General features: G+C 42.1%; 1 protein-coding gene across 1 annotated transcript in view; it reads left to right on the plus strand.

Annotated features, from left to right (window-relative positions):
* Positions 1-20,190, plus strand: part of LOC136947231 (calpain-3-like) — a 60,045-nt gene that overhangs the window by 10,666 nt on the left and 29,189 nt on the right. Inside the window, exon 2 of the mRNA XM_067241162.1 lies at positions 579-648. Coding sequence (XP_067097263.1) covers positions 579-648 — 70 coding nt within the window. The remainder of the gene's footprint in view (positions 1-578; positions 649-20,190) is intronic.

Below are 20,190 nucleotides of genomic sequence, written 5' to 3' on the forward strand. Positions count from 1 at the left end.
GGTTCCTAGCTTGCTACCCTTAGAATGTGGCTGTAATTAGCTCTGCAGCTAAAAGCTGAGTTACTGTCGCTAATGTAAAGGCAGATAGCTAGTATGTGTGTGAATACACACGCTGTAACGCGAGTGTTGTACACTTCTTTGTTATTTGGATAACTGTTCTGCTGTTGGTGTTATGGCGCACGCGATATCCGCCTTTCCCCTCATTAAAATGACTGAATGTGCACCTCTGCAAACCAGGGTGATCAGATGAGAATGGGCAAAATCAAGGCATCTTACAGCAACGGCGCTACGAGCCGTTGCGATACATCCATTGTAAACATTAGCGCATGGTGTCGCTTCTCTCCTCCTCATTAGCATTTAAAGCTACAGACACCAAAACAGCGCGTTCTGAGGAAAGCTCCTCGTGGGACTGCTAGTAGTGGCTGTAATTCTGCACCAAGGCTGAATTTCGGGAAAGAGACTTCTGATACAGTATTAAGGGACCACTAAGGCCTATATAAAAGCATCCAAAAACAGCATGTCATGTCACCTTTAAAACACTTTTGTTGTTGTTCTGGTTTTAATGAATGTGTTTTCAGGAAATTTGTGACAACCCCCAGTTCATCATTGATGGAGCCAATAGGATAGACATCTGTCAAGGAGACCTTGGTAAGTATTATGCTTTACTGTGAGTAAAAGCTGAAGCTTCATGCAGGCATTGACAATACATGCATACATAAACGTCAGCATATAGAACAGCTACCATTAAACTGTGAGAACTCTGCTTTGAGGTACTATGTTCTGTAATAATCCTTGAATAAAAACATAAAAGGAAATCATGTAGAATAGGAAACAAGACAGTTTGTAATTGTAGGAGGTTTAATTATTGGCCAAACAACCAAAACTATTCCCCAATGTTTAAAGGAAGATGTGTAAACTAAACAGGTTATTAACATTAATCAAATCAGGGTTTTTCTTGCATAGAGAAAATGTTGGCGCGCACCAAAGCCGTTTTACCGAGCGCCAATGACAAAAAAAAGTCAGTGATGAAAAAAAAAAGCTGTGTTCATCAAGCGTGCAATGCATGTCAGCGAATTATGTTCTCAATAGTATGTTTCAAGTAGGCTACAGCCGAACCCTCGTTCTGTTTTGATCAATAGTAATCGAGTTGATAAGCGTGTCTTCTTGTCTGATCAATACGCAACTGTGAGGTGCGCGAATGGACAGAGCGGCCAGTAAACTGTCGCTCCCCTGCGAGGGCCAACCCGTTGTGCACGAATACACCTGTACAAATGCAAATGAAATTTCCACTCAAAATTTACGATTTCCAACACAGCCTCCATTGGTATTCTTAACCTGGAATGATAATATATAGTGCAGTGTTTCCTCTATGGCTAAATTTCTGCAGCCACGGTATCAGAAATCAGGCTGTACAAAATTTTAGGCTGTCTATCAGCAGTGATTGTTAGAGTGCATGTTGGAGAATTGCATGGACACGCGCTTCACACCGCAGTTGAGATTGCGTGTGTGCGTCCTTGAGAACTGTAAATCGTATAACTTATGTTGTCAGTTCATTTAAGCCTGTTATTGTATAAGTCTATAGTTCTTGCAATTTTAAATCAAGTTAACTGGTGATTTTCGTAGTTTGTATTCTTCCCCTGCTAGCTAAATTGTCTGTTGATTCGATAGCGATTGCTGCCTTGCTCGGGTTTGTATTTTAGGTGCATTATTATGCTGAAGTAGTTTTGGGGTGGTGGGGGGCGAATAAATACATTGATTAGAAAAAAGTAGAAAAAATATATACTTTTTTTGGGAGCACCGAAGACCCATTTTGACCCAGGAAAAACCCTGCAAATAATGCCAAAACCAATGGAATTAAAGTTATTTGACTCTATGGGTTATATCAGAGCAAGAATGATCAAAGTGAGTTAAATGAAATATATATTAAATACAATTTCAAATAAATGAAATTAATTACAAGGCAAACATGTTACAAAGTTAAGGTTTACAATCTTACCTACTCTACCTTGATTACAGCTCTAGAGAAAAATTGAGACCACTGCACACTGAGACAATTCTCAACTTTAAAAAAAATTAGCTGTAAATCAGAGAAAGAAAGCACGAGGTGAGCAAGGAGAAGTAGTAGGAGAAGCCAGAGCTCAGGAGAAGCCCTCAAGAGATCAAGAATCCACAGAATAATGATTCACAATTCCCTTTATACCAAACTATTATCTGTAGAACCACCAATCAGAACACATCTGGATCCTTACTTTTCAACATATGACTAGCAATGTGACAGTAAGTTCCAGAATGAGGTGTGAGACCCATCAAGTACAGACTACGGCCCCGTCCACACTAGCCCGGGTAAATACAAATACGCGTATTCAAATTGAAAACGATCTCCGTCCACAATAGCGTTTTCATATCGTTTTCCAAATATTTGCCGTCCACACTAACACGGGTACATGACAATCATTGTTATGGTTACGCCACTCCTGCCCCTCCCTCCCGCCACGCTGCTCTGTTTACATACTCCTCGGGAAATACTATTTGGTGTTGCATAATTTTAAATTGTCCCACCAGTTAGCTGTTCAGCCAGGTCTCACCCAGAATCGCCGCTCTATGTTTGGTTTAAACCGTCTTCTCTGCCTTGTCCCCTATTGTTCAGGCACACCGAGTACAACGCTCGCCTTCTGCGTAGGAGTAATGCGTATCTATTAAGTGATAATACTTGTACCTGAAGTACACTAACTAGACTGGTAAATAAATTATAGAGATGGAGCAGCATATTTCTTTCACCTTCCACCATTCACCACTCGGAAGGTCAGTACCAGAGTCTTGAATCTGGTACGGGTCGTGATGGGAAGTCAGTGGAGGGAGATGAGGAGCGGGGTAACATGGTAGCGTCTGGGTAGATTGAAGATCAGACGGGCCGCTGCGTTCTGAATCCTCTGGAGATGACGGGTTGCGCATGCTGGGAGACCGGCGAGCAGCGAGTTGCAGTAGTCCAACTTTGAGAGAACAAGTGCTTGGACTAGCAGCTGGGTGGAATGCTCAGACAGGTATCTCCTGATCTTCCGGATGTTGTAGAGGGTGAATCTACCAGCCAGGACACCGCAGCAATGTGGGCTGTGAGGGAGAGCTCGTCATCCATGGTCACCCCGAGGTTCCTGGCAGAGGATGAAGGGGTCACCGTCGCTGATCCCAGGATGATTGAAAGATCGTGGGAGATGGAGGGTTTGGCCGGAATGATGAGGAGTTCTGTTTTGGCGAGGTTCAGCTGGAGGTGGTGCTCGGTCATCCAGGCGGAGATGTCTGTGAGGCAGGCCTCGATCTTAGCTGAGATCCACAGATCAGTCGGGGGGAACGACAGGTACAGCTGCATGTCGTCAGCATAGAAGTGAAGAATTTATCTGTAACTCAAAAATCGAGAGTCCAAATTTTACATTCTACACTGAAAAGTCCTATCTTATGTTCACGCACATCTGAGTCCTGGTCGGCCAGGCCTTGTCAACCTGTTAGTTTGGCTAGGATTTAATAAAACATGTTTGTAAGGCACGTGTCTACCACCAGACTCAGATACTGAAAACAAACACATCTCAGAAACAATAAACGCACTTATGTAGAACTCCACTCTCTAATGGCATTCAACCACCTTTAGGTTACCATGTGTAAATTACAATTCCCAATTCATCAGCAATAACAATCAGTAATTATGTCAAATTCAACCAATATACATTTACAGGTCAGGACCCATTGTGAGTTTAGTGCACGACTTCACAGCGGAGTATTTCATCCAACTATATTTTACTTCAATGGTATTCTCACAGAAATTAGCAATAATCTTTCCATTTGGTTAGGTATTTGACTACCACCAAACTCAGATATATTTCAAATATCTCAGTTCTGGTCAGGCCGTAACGAATTCTGCTTCCCGGATCTCCCAGCGCCTTCCTTAGCGAAACAAAAAGTTTATTTACTTCACCGATCTTTCTGCTCCCGCATAAGTTTTCAACACTGATACGTCACTGATCACGGGTCTCAGTAAATATGACGCCCGATACTCGCTGCACTGGGTTCTCACCAGATCTTAGCTGATAGGGACCAGACTGCATCTTTAACATTTACATTTAGTCATTTAGCAGATGCTCTTATCCACACAACGACACAACGTCAGTTGGCATGACCCGGAAATCGAACCGGCAACCTTCGGATTACTAGTTATTCCCTCACCGCTCAGCCACCTGACTCCCATAACGACCCCACTGTGGATTCTTTCTCAATTTGGAACACAAAAGTCGACTATATATATATATATATAACATTTTATTCTTACCTTGTCCATCGAAAGCTGTGCCTCATTGCTAGTCCAGAATTTCCACCCCCAGTAAAATTGGCCTTTTTTTAAACAGATATATTTGTTGCGAGGTTCTCCATCGTCGTGCACGTCGACCAGCTCTTTACAGTGATTGGTGAAAACAAATTCATGCAAATGTCCCATGGCTCTTCTTTCATTGGCTCCCTTGCATAGACCTAGCTCGCGTGTGTGCGTTAGTGCATGTTTACAACATCAACCCTGATTGAAACAACACAACAACAGGATCTCCTGATGTCGTACTCTCCTGATGTCCACTTGCTTGACACATAGGTGTCAAGCAAGTGGTCACCAGACCTTGCGTCTCCACCTAGTCCTTGTCACACAGTATCTCCTTAACCAAAACCCCCCTCTTCTTAGTCCTCAGCCCCAAGATAAGGGTCTTGTATGTTTACCCAGAGTTCAGATTTGGTGGTAGGCCTCTCTTTGCACCCAAGGAATACTGAACTCAGAATCATTATTTTACAGGATAACAGTTACATCTTGAATTTTTCCTACAGAAAATAATTACTATGTACTTTTGTTTGGTTTTGATTGCAATTTGATTTTAAGTTTTGTTTGAGAGATTTATCAGAGCCTGGCATAATGTTTGGGATAAACAGTTAGGCTGTGATGAGGTTGTATTAATAAATGGTATAAAGAGGGTTATTATAAACTTTGTTCTGAAATGATTTGGGAAGAATCCTCAGGTCTGATAATATTTGTGGTTATGAAAGTTGTAGCTAACTGATTGTTTTGTCTGAAGCAAAACACTCATGAAGCTCTAGCTCCATATAGCCTTTATAGAAAATAAAGTTGGGAAATATGTTTGGTTAATGGCTACATTAAGCACATTATTTGGTCTATATTTCATTTAAGAAGCATACAGATTCTATTCTGGTTTGGGATAATGACAATGGTTTTTATCATATCTTTGACAAAAAGAGGTGTGATTTGGAAAAATAAAGGAATCTGAAACAATACAGGTCTTAAACTTAACTGTTTTCAAAGAAAGAAACGTTTTTTTGGCGTGAAAGAAATGAGACAGTTAAATCAGGGTACAAAGAAACAGATTGTAATTTCTAGGCATAACTAATAGGAGTTGAATATCAAATGACGATGTATTGTCTTGTTATACATGTGTTTGCTCAACAATGGGTAAATAAGGGAATGAACACCTCTACAAGGGCAGATATCAATTATAAAGAACTAGTTTCCTCTACTAGAAGTAGGCTAGGCCAAATTCCTGAAAAGGTTGTCATCTGTAAATGTATACTTCACACTGATAACGTTGATTTCATTTTTCTGGGGAATGCTAAAGCAGATGTGGCAGCAAAAGAGGCAGCTATACCAGATGTCTTAAAAATAGGAAATGTGGATGAGACTTTCTTGAGAGATATGGAAGAAGTGAATCTATTTCGTTATGCTGTAATATTGAGCCATGAGATTAATCATGTCTCAACAGGAGGGAGTGATAACGAAAGAGTGTTTACAGTATAAGAAGTTACAAACTATTCAAGAAAAACTTTAAGAAAAAACTTTTTTAGCATATACCCTATTTTAGCAAACATAATATGCATGAACTAAAGAAATGTTGTAAAGATTCAGGAATGGTCCGACGACAAGTTTTCATGTTTTGTTTTTGAGAAACCTGTTTGTACTACTAAAAGTTGATATTCATTTGAAAAGAAAAAGACATTGAGAACATGTAATGAGATTTCAGGATGTGTGCCAAAGTGATGTGTCTTATCATGCAGAGGTTGTAAAGTGTCTTAGCCGCAGGCTGGGGAAAAATGTCTGTTGACCTGAGGTCCTGATTGCTCTCTAGGAGATCACCTTCTGGGAAGGGGAGCTTCTTTTGCCATCTATAAAATGGAGATAAGTTTGCAGGGGAGTACATCTGGAGACAAAATCTGGGGTGACTTAAGGGTATGTATGGCAGATAGACAGGAATATGCAGACGGCAAGATGCCGTCAAGATGCCGTCTATCTGCTGTGCTGTGGGCTGTGATAACGGCAAATCTCAAATACATAAATTTACCTTTTACAATGTTCCAAAAAACCCTGAGCTACGTGAGAAATGGATTGCTGCTATCAAGAGGGATCACTGGACTCCTACAGAACAGAATATTTTTTTTTAGCATGTATAACGTTATTCTGGACAGCTAGCATTACATGCTAGCGTTAGCTATATCTAATGCTAGCTGTCTAGAATAACGTTGATATAAATGTACATTAGTAACGTTAGTTATGTAAGGTATTTTATTATGAGCTTTCATTGTGACAAGGGGAGTCATTGTTCTGAAGGTCTGACGGAGTGAGTTAAATAAAGTGAGACGTGCAGTGCCGTCTTGGTTCCGGGGCATTGGAAGCCTGTGTCCTTCTTTTAAAGCCCAAACCTAAGTTTAGCACATATATATAAAACCCTCGACTACAGTTATATGGTTGAATTATGTTATGTTGCTACTTGTTGGAGTGGCGTTCGTATGCTAAACTACTTTTCATTTGGTGTCCTTATGTGACTGATATTACAACAGAATCTGATGGCAATTCAGTTCAGTGATATAAACGCTATTCGTGTAATGTTAATATCGCTTGATGAACAGACTGCCACTGACCCTTCCTATGATCAAGAACATTTTCTTCATCTCCAGAATGATACATTTTGGGATCATTAACGGATCGTGATGAGAAGTAGCGGTAGGTTTCGGTGCTTTTAAATGCCTTAAGGGCTTCCCCAGTGTATGGAGAGGGATTGTGGACGAGGTAAATATAGATGTCAGCAAATGTCAAATTTGGCAGGTTTTGACTATACTTTAGTGGAGTAAGCAGTTCACTTGTCAGTGAATAAGGATCAAAACTTAAAGTATCTATCTTATTTAAATATTGTTGCTTTTCGTCGGTGGTAAGGTGTGCTATTTTCGTGTGCGACATCATTCATTCTCTCTGAGGAGACCCGAGGAGAGGCTGCGAATTGGTCCTAAAGATGGCGGCCGCAACAAAAAGTCACGTGACTGAAACCCATGAATAGGCTGAACATCAACATGTAACATCAAGTATAGCCTAGAATTTCCAAACAAATTAGCTTTAATTTTTACATATGCCTACTTGGAGCGTGTTCTGACAATAAATAAAGAATATTACATTTACATTTAGCGAACGCTCTTATCCAGAGCGACTTACAGTAAGTACAGGGACATTCCCCTGAGGCAAGTAGGGTGAAGTGCCTTGCCCAGGGACACAACGTCATTTTGGCACGGCCAAAATGACGTTTGATTTTGTTTGAAATTGATCCAAATCTAATGCTATCTCATTTCGGGCCTCTTCCAGGGGGGTGTTCCATCAACGTTGATTAACCCTTGTGTTATCTTCGGGTCATTCTGACCCATCAGTCATTGTGACCCACCGTCGTATTGCGACAAATTTACCTCAACAAAAACAAAGTGAAGCATTTTCTTTTAACTGTCGGGCTGTCTCAGACCCCCCACATTGGAATGGTTAAAATAAAATTATTTTTATTTGTTTTTGTATTGGGTAAAATTGGGTAAACACAACGATGGTTCGTTATGAACCTTTGGGTCATGTGACCCGAAGGCAGCACGAGGGTTAAGGAAAAGTGAGACTTATTTTATCAAGTCTCGCTTACTTCAGCGAGAGTTCTGTTCCATTAAAGTGGCTTATTCTAGTTATAGCTACGTAACCAAGGTAACTTATACTTCGGAACTAGCCTGCTCCGTGTCAGGCTGAAAGTCAAGCTAAACTAAAATGTGTTGCAAATAATTTCAAACAGGCGAAAACAGAATCTCAAAAGACAGTTCCGTCGAGTAAATTCCTGTGCGCAAAGTACTTTAGTCCGTGTTCGGAAACGTAAATTCAGACTTTTTTAAGTGCAGACATGAATGATTTACATGTTTACTTCATCTCCAAAAAATATATAAACAAGTTAAGAAATAATGTCACTTTAACTGTTTTCAAAAACCATTGGTTAATTGACATAAAATAAGGTCTTAGAAACTAAGCAGTCTAGACAAGTTACAATCAATTATGGCGTATCCGTTCTTTGACAACCCTGTGGTGGATGAAGGTGCTCAGATTATACAAAGAGCGTTTATCCCACCAGCCGCTAGGGTAGATTTAATTGGCTTTTTTTTTATATACATAAATATATATATATATAAAATAACACTTTAGCAACTCTTAAGGATGGCAATGAACACATAAGAGCAGCCTACCATCCTTTGTAGAAAGTAATAGAAAGAAGAGTAGTAGACTATAATAGTAGAAAGGAGGGTAGTAGACTGCAGTCTATGTAGGTAGGCCTAGACTATGTAGTCTGCTGGAATCACACACAAGGAAGCAAACTCACTGTAGCCAAGCCTTGACCCTGTTCAGTCTGTCTGCATCTCTGTGTGTCTTTGCATGTGGGACATTCTTGAATGGGCAACTATGCCAGGAAATATGAAGGGTATACCTTGCTCCAAAGCAGTACCTGAATATTATCATCTGTTTTTCAGGTCATCTTGAAACACAAAGAATCAAGGAGACTTTTTATTCAATTGTATAAAGTATTTTCATTGTTTAAAGTAGCCTATATGTTGACAAGCCTCTATATAACCTCTCCTTCTGGCTTCCCCAATATTATAGGTGCAATATACTGTCCCCATGGGTGTATCCAGGCCCACTGGAATCTATTTATGCTGCTGAAAATAGCACCCCTCTGCTGGTTTACGTTTTGCTTTTTGCGACATAACACTTTTCGACGATCGCCTGATCTGGGCTGCACAGTCTAAGCTTATTGAGGTCTAGCTTAAATTAGCGTTGCCTGTTAGTGGAACGGAACATTAGTGGAACGGCTTGAGGCTTAAGTCTAAATTGACTTTTACCCAAGTGAGACTTATTCGTGTAAGCGCGACTTACATTTACATTTAGTAATTTAGCAGACGCTCTTATCCAGAGCGACTTACAGTAAGTACAGGGACATTCCCCCCGAGGCAAGTAGGGTGAAGTGCCTTGCCCAAGGACACAACGTCAGTTGGCATGACCAGGAATCGAACTGGCAACCTTCAGATTACTAGTCCGACTCCCTCACCGCTCAGCCACCTGACTCCCATGCGCCAACTTGCGTTAGCGACGTTGATGGAACACCCCCCAGGATCCCTTGGGGCTGGCTTATTGCATCAATCACTATGCCTGAAATGTTAGGCTCATTTTAAACAGCTGGGTCCTTGGAAGGTTTGTCAGGGGTTAGTTCAAACTTCAAAACATCTGGTTACAACTTTCACACCTCCATTGGCAGGTTTAAAGTTACATTTAATAACTTTTACTGGTTGGCATTAGAAATTACTTTGGTTATACATTCTGCATAAAGACATTGCTGTGCATTCCTTTTTCCACTACAATCCCCTGGCTCTCACTAACCTCCACCTCCTCCTCCAGCCACAACGTAGAAGGAGAAGGGTCAAGCTGTATGGAAGTTGATGGCCAGGAACTCAGAGGTTGAGTCCCCGCTCTCTCTGCTGGCCTGGTGGTTCCTCCGGGCACCAGCTCGAGTGAGTCATTCGTTGACCTTGAAGGGGGACTAGTCACTAGTCATCAGGCAGTTGTTTCTTTAGCCCAAATGGCTTCCAGCAGTTGCGTTGACTGGTCTGCTTGTAGAGACTGATGGTGTCTCTGACTTTAACTGTGCCTCGGCCCTCCAGCACAGAGATTTTCCAGATTCCGATTTTTTAACACTTGGAATAAAGTCATATTGTTTTTCCTTTCCCCAATAGTGGCTTCTTTTGAGTTATTATTGTTTAAATTTATTTTTTACTTAACAAATCCTCATTTTATTTTGCTTACTTATTGTGACGATTCGCTATCTCCGTCACCGTATACGTTCCCTCCCTGTGTGCAGGACAGCAAAAACGAGATGCTGAGACGGACAATTGCAGCAACACTTCGTTTGTATTTTTGGGTTCAGAGGACCCAGAACACTAGCAGGCACACTACCATACTAGGATTTCCAAAATGGTAAAAATAAACTCTTTACGTCAGAACAAAAGTTATTACAAACAATCGGCGAAACACAGGCGGTCCCTCAACCGCCGTCTGCACAAGTCTTTTTCCGGCTCCACTCTCCCCTTCCTTCACCTAATTGGGACCTCCCAGGAGAGGGTGCCCCCGGACCCTGTATTCCACCTGACCCCTCACATTATCTTACAATCTATGATTTTCCTCTTATAATATAACTCCCCCCTTGCGCACTGGCTTAGCCATGCACACTGAAGATTATAAAAGACAATAAGTCAACAATTAATCCCTAAACATTAATCCTTCATAAACTCTCCAAATGTTGTAAGGTCCTCTGAACGCCCCCCTCTGACCCCATAACTGTTTCTCAGATATGGTTGCTGGTTCATGACTCTCAGCAGAGTAAACTCAGCAGTCAACTCTACAACTGTCATCATGACAGCAGTGGGGGTGGCCCTCGCTGCCTATTTGTCCCTCTCTTCTGCCATGCTGTTATCAGTAGTCTCTAAAAAAATGTAATTCTTTTTATGTGCTCTGCACCTCACCATAGCTATTTTGTGGTAACATCATGGCCGAGATTAGAGAAATATCCTAAGCATGGTGTTGTATGGGGGATCGAACTGTTTGTATAAATCCCTGATTTCCCAGAGGGATCCAAACACGTGACACACCCCATGGGTATGGCAGAATCGGTAAACATCGCTCCTATTTTACCTTGGGCCAATTTCTATGTTTCAGTTAGTGCTCGCAGCTCCGCCAACTGAGCTGAGCACTGTTGAGACCATGGTTCAGACAATATCGGGATCGGTACCCTATTTTCATGCGTCTGCACCAATGCATTGCCAGCTTCCAGCCTCTCCGATTCTCTGGAACAAGAACAATCTGTAAACAAAATGTAATCAACACAGGAGAGCGGTTCTACGCTCAGGTCGGATCTTCATTTAGTATTCTCTGCAACCTGTGTTTCACAATCATGAGGCTCATACTCATGCGGAAATGGTATGCTGTCTGCTGGATTTTCAGTGGTGCATGCTCATATCACTACATCAGGATACCTCAACATGACGGAGTATGCTTTAATGCTTCACCCCTCTCGATCAGGCCTGCCAATTGATGTGTATGCATCATTATCCCATGACCCATAATGATGACAGTGGCTTTCTCAGACATTTAATTGAGAAAGCCTTAAACTGCTGCCACCCCTTTGTATCATGGTGGGAACCTCCTCTCTACTCTGACAATGCTACAGATTAGTGAGCTACGGGTTGTCTCCTACCCCCCTCCCCTGATACCTGGGTGAACATAGCAGTGGCATAGTGATGGCGGTTTGATACATACAAATGGAAGGGTTGGGTGTAGTCGGATACGGTCACTGCAGGTGCCTGGTGTACGAATGCCTCCTCGCCCTCGCCAGTCCAGGTCAATTTGGCTGATAACAGGGCACTGCCTGCTTTCATGATCATGTCCCATAGTGGTGCTACCATGTTCTGGTGCCAGTTCTAAGTCTTCTTGCCAGGTGCTCCTTCCGTTTTTCAGGATTACAGTTTCTTTAGGGAGGTGTTTATTGATAAGTTCAGTTTTCAGGGTGATGGGGTCCTTGTGGCACTGTCCTATCATGACTGAGCCCAAAAGGAGCATGTCGATATACATAAGAATGGTGTTGGATAAAGTACTTTGGTCATCGCGGTACATTAGCAAACAGATTGTGTGGGTTGGATACTACTGTCTCAAGTGCATCTGAGTGAGCTTTCTCAGATCACTTCCGTCCTTTTCCCACGTCTCTGCCTCATGCTCACTGAACTTTTCTTTTGCATGGACCACATGATCAGAGAATGGAGTGAAAGTCATTGATGTCAGACCCACTACCTCATCCAGTCTGCCTTTCACCTGGGCTGGGAGCTTGTTGATCACGGTGACCCCTTCATCCTCTGCCAGGAACCTTGGGGTTACCATGGACGACGAGCTCTCCCTCACGGCCCACATTGCTGCGGTCTCCCGGTCGTGTAGATTCACCCTCTACAACATCCGGAAGATCAGGAGATACCTGTCTGAGCACTCCACCCAGCTGCTAGTCCAAGCACTTGTCCTCTCCAAGTTGGACTATTGCAACTCGCTGCTCGCTGGTCTCCCAGCATGTGCAACCCGCCCTCTTATTTATCACTTGTATTATTGTTTTTATTGATTTTATGTAAAGCACCTTGAGCTACAATTCTTGTATGAAATGTGCTATATAAATAAAGTCTTACTTACTTACTTACTTACTCTTCAGAGGATTCAGAACGCAGCGGCCCGCCTGGTTTACAATCTACCCAGACGCTCCCATGTTACCCCGCTCCTCATCTCTCTCCACTGGCTACCTATCATGGCCCGTATCAGATTCAAGACCCTGGTATTGACCTTCCGAGCAGTGAACGGGACTGCACCCGTCTACATCAAGTCTCTCCTGCAGCCTTACACCCCCACCCGTCACCTACAGTCTTCTTCAGACAACCGCCTGGTGGTCCCACCGCTCAAGACCGCCCGGTCCCAACACAAGCTCTTCTCCTGTCTGGCCCCCCAGTGGTGGAATCAACTCCCCACTTCCATCAGAGATACTGACTGTCTATCCACCTTCAAGAAAAGGCTCAAGACGCACTTGTTCCGGGAGTACAACGGTACTTAGGAATGGTTCGCTTGACCCGATGTTAGTTTCCTCAAGGATCACAATGACTCTTGCTAAGAGACTTGTTGCTCTTGTGGTTAGTGGTAACTGATTTAAATTTTTGTTCTCGCTGTGATATATTGTTTTTATTACTGTTGCTTGCTTTTTTCCACAGGTACACTTGCACTTATAGCGGTTCATGTTGTTTAATTGTAACTTGTTTAACTAAATGCTCTTATGGTTCTTCCCTTTGGCACTTACTTTGGTTGTTCACAGTGTGTGCTTCATGTTTTGGCTACTCGCAATGTTTTTTGGCTATCTTGTTGTTATGATCAGTGACCTATGCACTTTGTAAAGCTCTCTCTTGGAAGTCGCTTTGGATAAAAGCGTCTGCTAAATGAATAAATGTAAATGTAAAATCACACTCCGCCTAAACATGGCTCTCTGGAGTGAATCCTTCTCCGGGCTGTCTCCCTGCTCAGTCCTCCATATCTTCAGGGTTTTAGCAATGTGAGCTGAGGGAGTTTCAGAGTCTACCAGGAGCTCTCCTGTAAGGAGCTCCAGTTTCACCTGAGTGGGGAATTTGTTCCTTAGATGTTTCCACAGTCCTGGAAGGTAGGTGTTAAACAGATCCCCATCCTGTGAGGGTCAACCGGTGGAGTGGGTTCCCCTCAAGCATCTCCCTCATCTCCCCCACTCCTAAGCTCTTGCTCAGGATGGCCTTGATGTCACCAATGGCCAGCAGGCGGCCCACAGTCTCTTCTTCGAACGCATGGATCCACCTCCCTGCTCCCACCCGGAGGTCAGGAATCCGGTTCATCAATCCAACCATGTCCATGGCTGCCCAGGGAATGTAGCGCAGGGTCGCGCCTCTGACCAGGATTGGCACTTGATACTGGGCTGGTGGTTTGACTTTTCTCCATGCCCTCAGACCCTTGGCTTCCTCTTCATCAGTACTGGAGTCTTCTGTATGGTTACTTCATAACTCATTCCCTGTCTTTCCCTGGAGCCCTCCCTTCCGCATGACAGTCTTTTTAGTGCGGGGGCGTTCAGCTTCTCTCAGATCAGCTCTAACATGAGCATAAGCTCCCTTACTAACCCTCACTGGGCTGTCATCGGCTGTGTCAGTGGGAGCCATTCTTCCTGGTCAGAGTCAGCAATTTCTCTGACCTTCCCACTGGACTTGAGGACTCTTGGCTCTAGCCCCCGTATGACCATCTGCGGCCCGTACGGTGGCAGCTTCATCGGGGGTATGGGAGGGGTCCGATGGCTGAGTGGTTAGGGAGTCGGGCTAGTAATCAGAAGGTTGTTGGTTTGATTCCCGGCCGTGCCAAATGACGTTGTGTCCTTGGGCAAGGCACTTCACCCTACTTGCCTTGGGGGGAATGTCCCTGTACATACTGTAAGTCGCTCTGGATAAGAGCGTCTGCTAAATGACTAAATATAAATGTAATGTCTTAGGGTCCTGGAGATTTTCTCGACTGGCCTTGGCGGCGGCTCTGTAGCTCATTCCTTCGTTGAGGTAAAGGGCAAGAATACCTAGCTCCTCCTCCTTCTTTCTCCGTCGTCTCACTGCTCCTCCTTTCCCAGGGCGGTTCTCAATGAGGACCTTGCAGACACTCAGGTTTATCACGTTCCTTTTATCATACCTGTTTCTCAGGGGATCTATCTAGTCACCTCATGTAGGTAACTTCTTTATCTATCTTAGTGTCCTATCTGATCACTTCCGTTGAGTGATCTCATCTTTATCTAAAGGCTTGGACTGATTGCTCAATTTATCAGTATGCGTGCAGTGTATATCAGTCCCCCTCAGTTGGCACAGTCCGATCAAGAATAACAGGGAAACAAAACCATTTGAACACATTTCAATCTTTATTACTTTCCTTCTTATTTTATTTAAACTAAACCATCTTATAGTGATAATATTAATTTCATTAAAACCACCTGTACTCTCCGTTTCTCCCACTCTACACCTACAACTCAGAAAGAACGAGAGAGAAAGAGAGATGCACTCCACTTCCAGCGGAGCGCCCAATTATGCCACATTTCCTTAATTAGTGATCGGTGGGCCATCCCTGACAAACAGAAATTGTATTACTATTACATGCTCAAAATGCATTTTATTTAACAGTTTTATCCTCCGCTAGCTTACAGGCCTCCATAAGTGCAATCAACTTTTGAGCTAAGTACGGTTGGCTACAGGGGGCTTGCCTTCAACGGGGTAGCTTCCATACCTTCTTGCATCTGTACCACTGCACACCCAGCTCTTAGCCCGTCCACCTCTCTATAACAAAAACCATCCACAAACAAGGTTAATTCCGGACAGGTGAGCGGCTCTGCACTTTGGTAAGATCTTAACTTTACATACTCCGCCACCTGCATCTCACAATCATGAGGCTCTCCCTCATGCGGAAGAGGTGTGCTATCGGCCGGGTTCACAGTGGTACATGCAGCTATTATTACATCGGGGTACCGCAAAAGTACCAAATATGCCATGATTCTCTGTTCGGTGAGTACTACAAACTTCCCCCTCCTGACCATACCCGCCATTTTGTGATGTGTGCGTATTATGATCGCATGCCCCATGGTTATGGCCGATGCTTTCTCGTACATTATTATTTACCTTGGGGTGTTGTGTTTATCAGTATGGATGTGATGTATATCAGTCCCCACAAGTCCTACACCAATTTTATTTCAGAGGAGCATATACCGGATACAACAATCAGGCTGGGTGTTTATCTAAACACTTGTCGTCTGACTCCATTTCTCTTTTGGCTCTCTGGGGACCTTCCTACAAACAGAAAGGATATTACTCTCTGCTCTTAGGCAAACATGCAGTTTATTTATCTTTAAACCCATATTTATTCATACCGATATATCTAATGATGTTCATTCACTGGGGCACCTTCATTAGGTCTTAGAGCAAAAACAATATTACTTTTATTTATAAGTTCCACCTGACATAATTTTCTTAAAATTACCTTATCCAACCTATTTTTTTACATCAACACCTTATTTTCAAGCTCTTTCTCAGCTGCAACTTTAGCAACAGGTAATAGACCTGTTGCTAAAGTTTTCTCGAATCATTCCTCATGCACAGTCAGTAGTATACATGGGTTTCTTTTCAAATCCATTCTTTCAATCATTTCCTTTCTTCCTTATGCAAATTAGACAATCACTACATTTTACAGTTTACGTGGTTATTCCAACAATAACAAAAACCACACACAAATGTTCCACATACATCAATAGCATCATGCATCCATGCAGTAGCATACGACTTCCTATTGTTCAAACAGTCTATTAGTCATTGAGTGTGCTTTGCCTTCGGCAAGGGCACAACCTTTGTTCTCTCACATATATATTATTAGGATTCCTCCGTGAAGAGGAAACCTATTGTTATTGTAGGTTTTATTATTATTCTAGTACCATAGGAGTCCAAGGCAGCCCCCTAGAACCATACAGTAACTTTTTATGAAATTTGGCACACTCATTAAGGACAGTCCCTTCTATACTCACACCAAGTTTCATGTCTTCCATTAGACCACACTAGAGCCACCAAACTTGGTATGATGACTCGGAACCGTCTTTTGAGGATGTGCACACAATTTGGTGTCATGTGATCACTGGGCGTGGCCGCAGGAAGCAAAAATGTGTTTTGGCCAATAACTATTGATTTGTTTGCCTTTATTAAGTGATTCCTTTGTCACATGATATCTTGGGACATCCCGTGTGTGACTCATAATAATTTGTGATAATAGCCGAATTGATGCGGCCACCATTTAGAATTAATTGAAAAACTTTTTTTTGTCTACTCCTCCTACACATGTAGCCAATCTTCACCAAATTCAGCAGAGATTATCTTCAGACCAAGCCTCACAAAAGGTATCACATGTTTTTTTGATTTTCGAAACTGTTTGCCCGGTACAGGCAATCAAAATGTTCCGTTAAGCCAGCAAACAGGAAGTTGGGTCGTATCTCAGCAAATCTTTGATGGATTCACACCAAACTTGCTGCGTGTACTCGTTGCTCTCTTCTGAGGATGTCTAAAATGTTTTCTGGGTCATTTGACTGCTTGGTCACCTCATTGCTGCTTGCATCTATATTTGGATTTGATCAGATTTGGTACCCCATTGGTAAGTCTGCAGCATGGATTTTTCTATACAGTGACAATTTGTGAAGAATATACATTTTTCAATGGTTCGCAATGTTTTGGAGGAATCCGCCATTGCTGCTTGCAGCTATATTCAGGATTCCTCCGTGAGGAGGAAACCTATTGTTATTGTAGGTTTTATTATTATTCTAGTACCATGGGAGTCAATGGCAGCCCCTAGAACCATACGGTAACTTTTTGTGAAATTTGGCACACTCATTAAGGACAGTCCCTTCTTTATTCACACCAAGTTTCATGTCTCCCATTAGACCACTCTAGCGCCACCAATGGGTCAAAGTTGGACTTGTGTTTACACACGCAACTTTTGAACCGTATGACTGATTTAAAAAAAATGAGGTACCATTGGATTCCCTGGATCAAGACGAGTTCAACACACCTTATGACGTCAATTTCCGGTTATAGATTTTCCGCCATTTCCGGTTTTATCAAAAACCTTTGAAAGCCTACTCCTCCCTACAATCTTTTTCCAATCTTCCCCAGAAGTGGCACACATCATCGTCAGAGCAACCCTCACTCAGGCATTATTTATATATTTGATTTTCAAAACCGTTTGTCCGGTACAGCCAATCAAAATTGGCAACAAAGTAACCAAACAGGAATTTGGGTCAAATCTCAGCAAATCTTTGAGATATCAACACCAACCTTGGTATATCGGTGGAAGACACTACAACATGTTACCATATGCAAAGGCAACTTCATATCTCAAAAAATGATTGATATAAAGCAAATCGAATTTATCGCTAACGCAAAAATTATGCTTTACACATCCGCCAGTCAAAAACTGACACTCTGATCACAATAACAAGTTCATATGAAGACTCTTGAGAATGTTTAGTACACAAATCTGAGGAAAAGTTGACTGTAAGATGAAAAGTAGATTTTATTGTGAATATTTGAAACATGCATGCTTGGCTAATTGCTAGGGAAATTTCCAATGAAATGTCTCCCCTGCTCCTCAGCGCACGCGCTCCACATTCTCACACACACTCAGCCTTTCCCTTGATATACCCGCAAGCTTGGCGAGAGACACACACAACATTTCAGGAAAGTGTGGGCTGACCAAGCCCCCACTCACTCCTTGGCTTGAAGCAAAGGCCCATGTGGATCTTGATGGTATTGCATTTCCGATTTTGTATGCAATGGTAAAAAGTTCTCAAAATCCTGAAACACTGGGCCTCATTCACCAAATGTTCTTACGAACAAATTTGTTCTCAAACCCCACTTACGCAGTTTTCATGAAGATTCTGGCATTCACCAATGTTTTCTTATTTGGGATTTGTTCTTGGGTAAGAACAGAATTTACGCACACCCAAGAGCACTCTTACGCACAATTGAGAGCTGACATGTTTGCACAAAATAAGTAGTTATACCGTTTTCGTCCATTCAAATTTAAAATTGAATATGTATAATAATTTATAATTTTCCAACTAATAATTTTCATTATTTTACACATATTCTTTTTGTTTTGTTTAAATACACACTACACTTACACTTCTGCTCATTTGTAAAGCACTTTGAATTTCCATTGTATATGAATTGTGCTAGGCCTATATAAATACAGTATTTTACAAACGCTATGACAATTTTTTCAATACTTTTAACAAGTTTCCTAAACTCTTGACACAATTAGCACAACATCTTTCGGTATTGGCTATACCATTAACACATTTCTTGTTGCTTTGACACAAAATGCATAGAATAAACACAAATGTTAAATGCCTGAACTTCTTTTACACACAAGCTCAACCAAGACCAAAACAATCAGTTTTTACTGCCCAATTTACCAATGCTTTCACACTGTATGTCGGAACAGATAACATAATGTTCATAACCTAACTTATTGGCTAAAGTCAAAGTGAACAGCTGTTCATATTGTAAATTGAAATACAAACATATCCCCTGTATTTTATTCCATTGCTACTGAGAAACAGCTGGTTGAAGTTATGCAAATACTGTAAATCACAGCTGATTCCCAACTCTGAAACACTCAGGTGTATACAGTAAGAGGACCTCTTTGGGCTGATCTTATGTGGAAAAAGAACAGTACAGACAAACACGAAGAAAGAAAGAATATGTAATGCCTGCATGACGGAGAGGAAGACAAGTACCAGGACAAGGGAGAGAAGTGGGGCAAGGGAGAGGGAGAGAAATTAACAAGTTTTGCCAATTGTGTGTGGTAGGTGTGTTGGTGCATTAAGAGTTAAGGAAACTTGTTAGATGTATCGAAAAGATTTTCATAGCGATTGTAAAAAAAAACTGTAAACTAGCCTTGCTTTGCCTTCAATTCAAATCAATTGCCATCCAATAATAAGTGACTTATCACTGTATTTATAGGCCCAAAGTAGGCTTATTCCGCACACTAGGACTACACCACACAATGGCGTATTTATTGCTGCTGCAATATTTTGCAGATCGTTCCCGGAGGAGGGAACACATCCTCCTTGACCATACCGATTTATTTGCAGAGAGCGACGAGTAGGCTACCTGTTGGAACGCTTTAGGCTACCAAGAGCAGTCCTCATGGATATTTATAACAGTCAACTGATGTCTATGTTTTCTAAAGTTAAACCATTTATTTTTCACGTCATCAGTTCTGCGCCCTTCTCCAGATACAGCGTTCACTGCATGAGTAATTGCATTCCATGCATCGGTTTTATTTACTGCTTTGTATCCACCGCTGACGCTACTAAATATGATGTGTTGTTTGTCGCTAACTTCTTGCAGCTGTACCTCCACTTCAGAATTACTAAAGTTTTTCTGTCTTTTGTCGAGGCCTCCACTGTCTTTGCCACGTCTTTTTGACATTTCTCTGAGTGTGCACACGGCCCTGCCATCTCATGCCCTTTAATGGGAATTAACGGGCCGTTTATCTATGCTAAATAGGAGCAACGGGGCACAAGCTTTCAATTAACGACATATTGGGATTCATCATTCTAAGATCAAACCTGCGAACAATTCTGCTGTTTAGGAACAAGTCATGAATCACTCGTAGACTTTTCTTCGGAACTTTCTTAAGAACAAATGTAAGAA

Source organism: Osmerus mordax, chromosome 8 (genome assembly GCF_038355195.1).
Source record: "Osmerus mordax isolate fOsmMor3 chromosome 8, fOsmMor3.pri, whole genome shotgun sequence".
In the NCBI taxonomy this organism is placed as follows: domain Eukaryota; kingdom Metazoa; phylum Chordata; class Actinopteri; order Osmeriformes; family Osmeridae; genus Osmerus; species Osmerus mordax.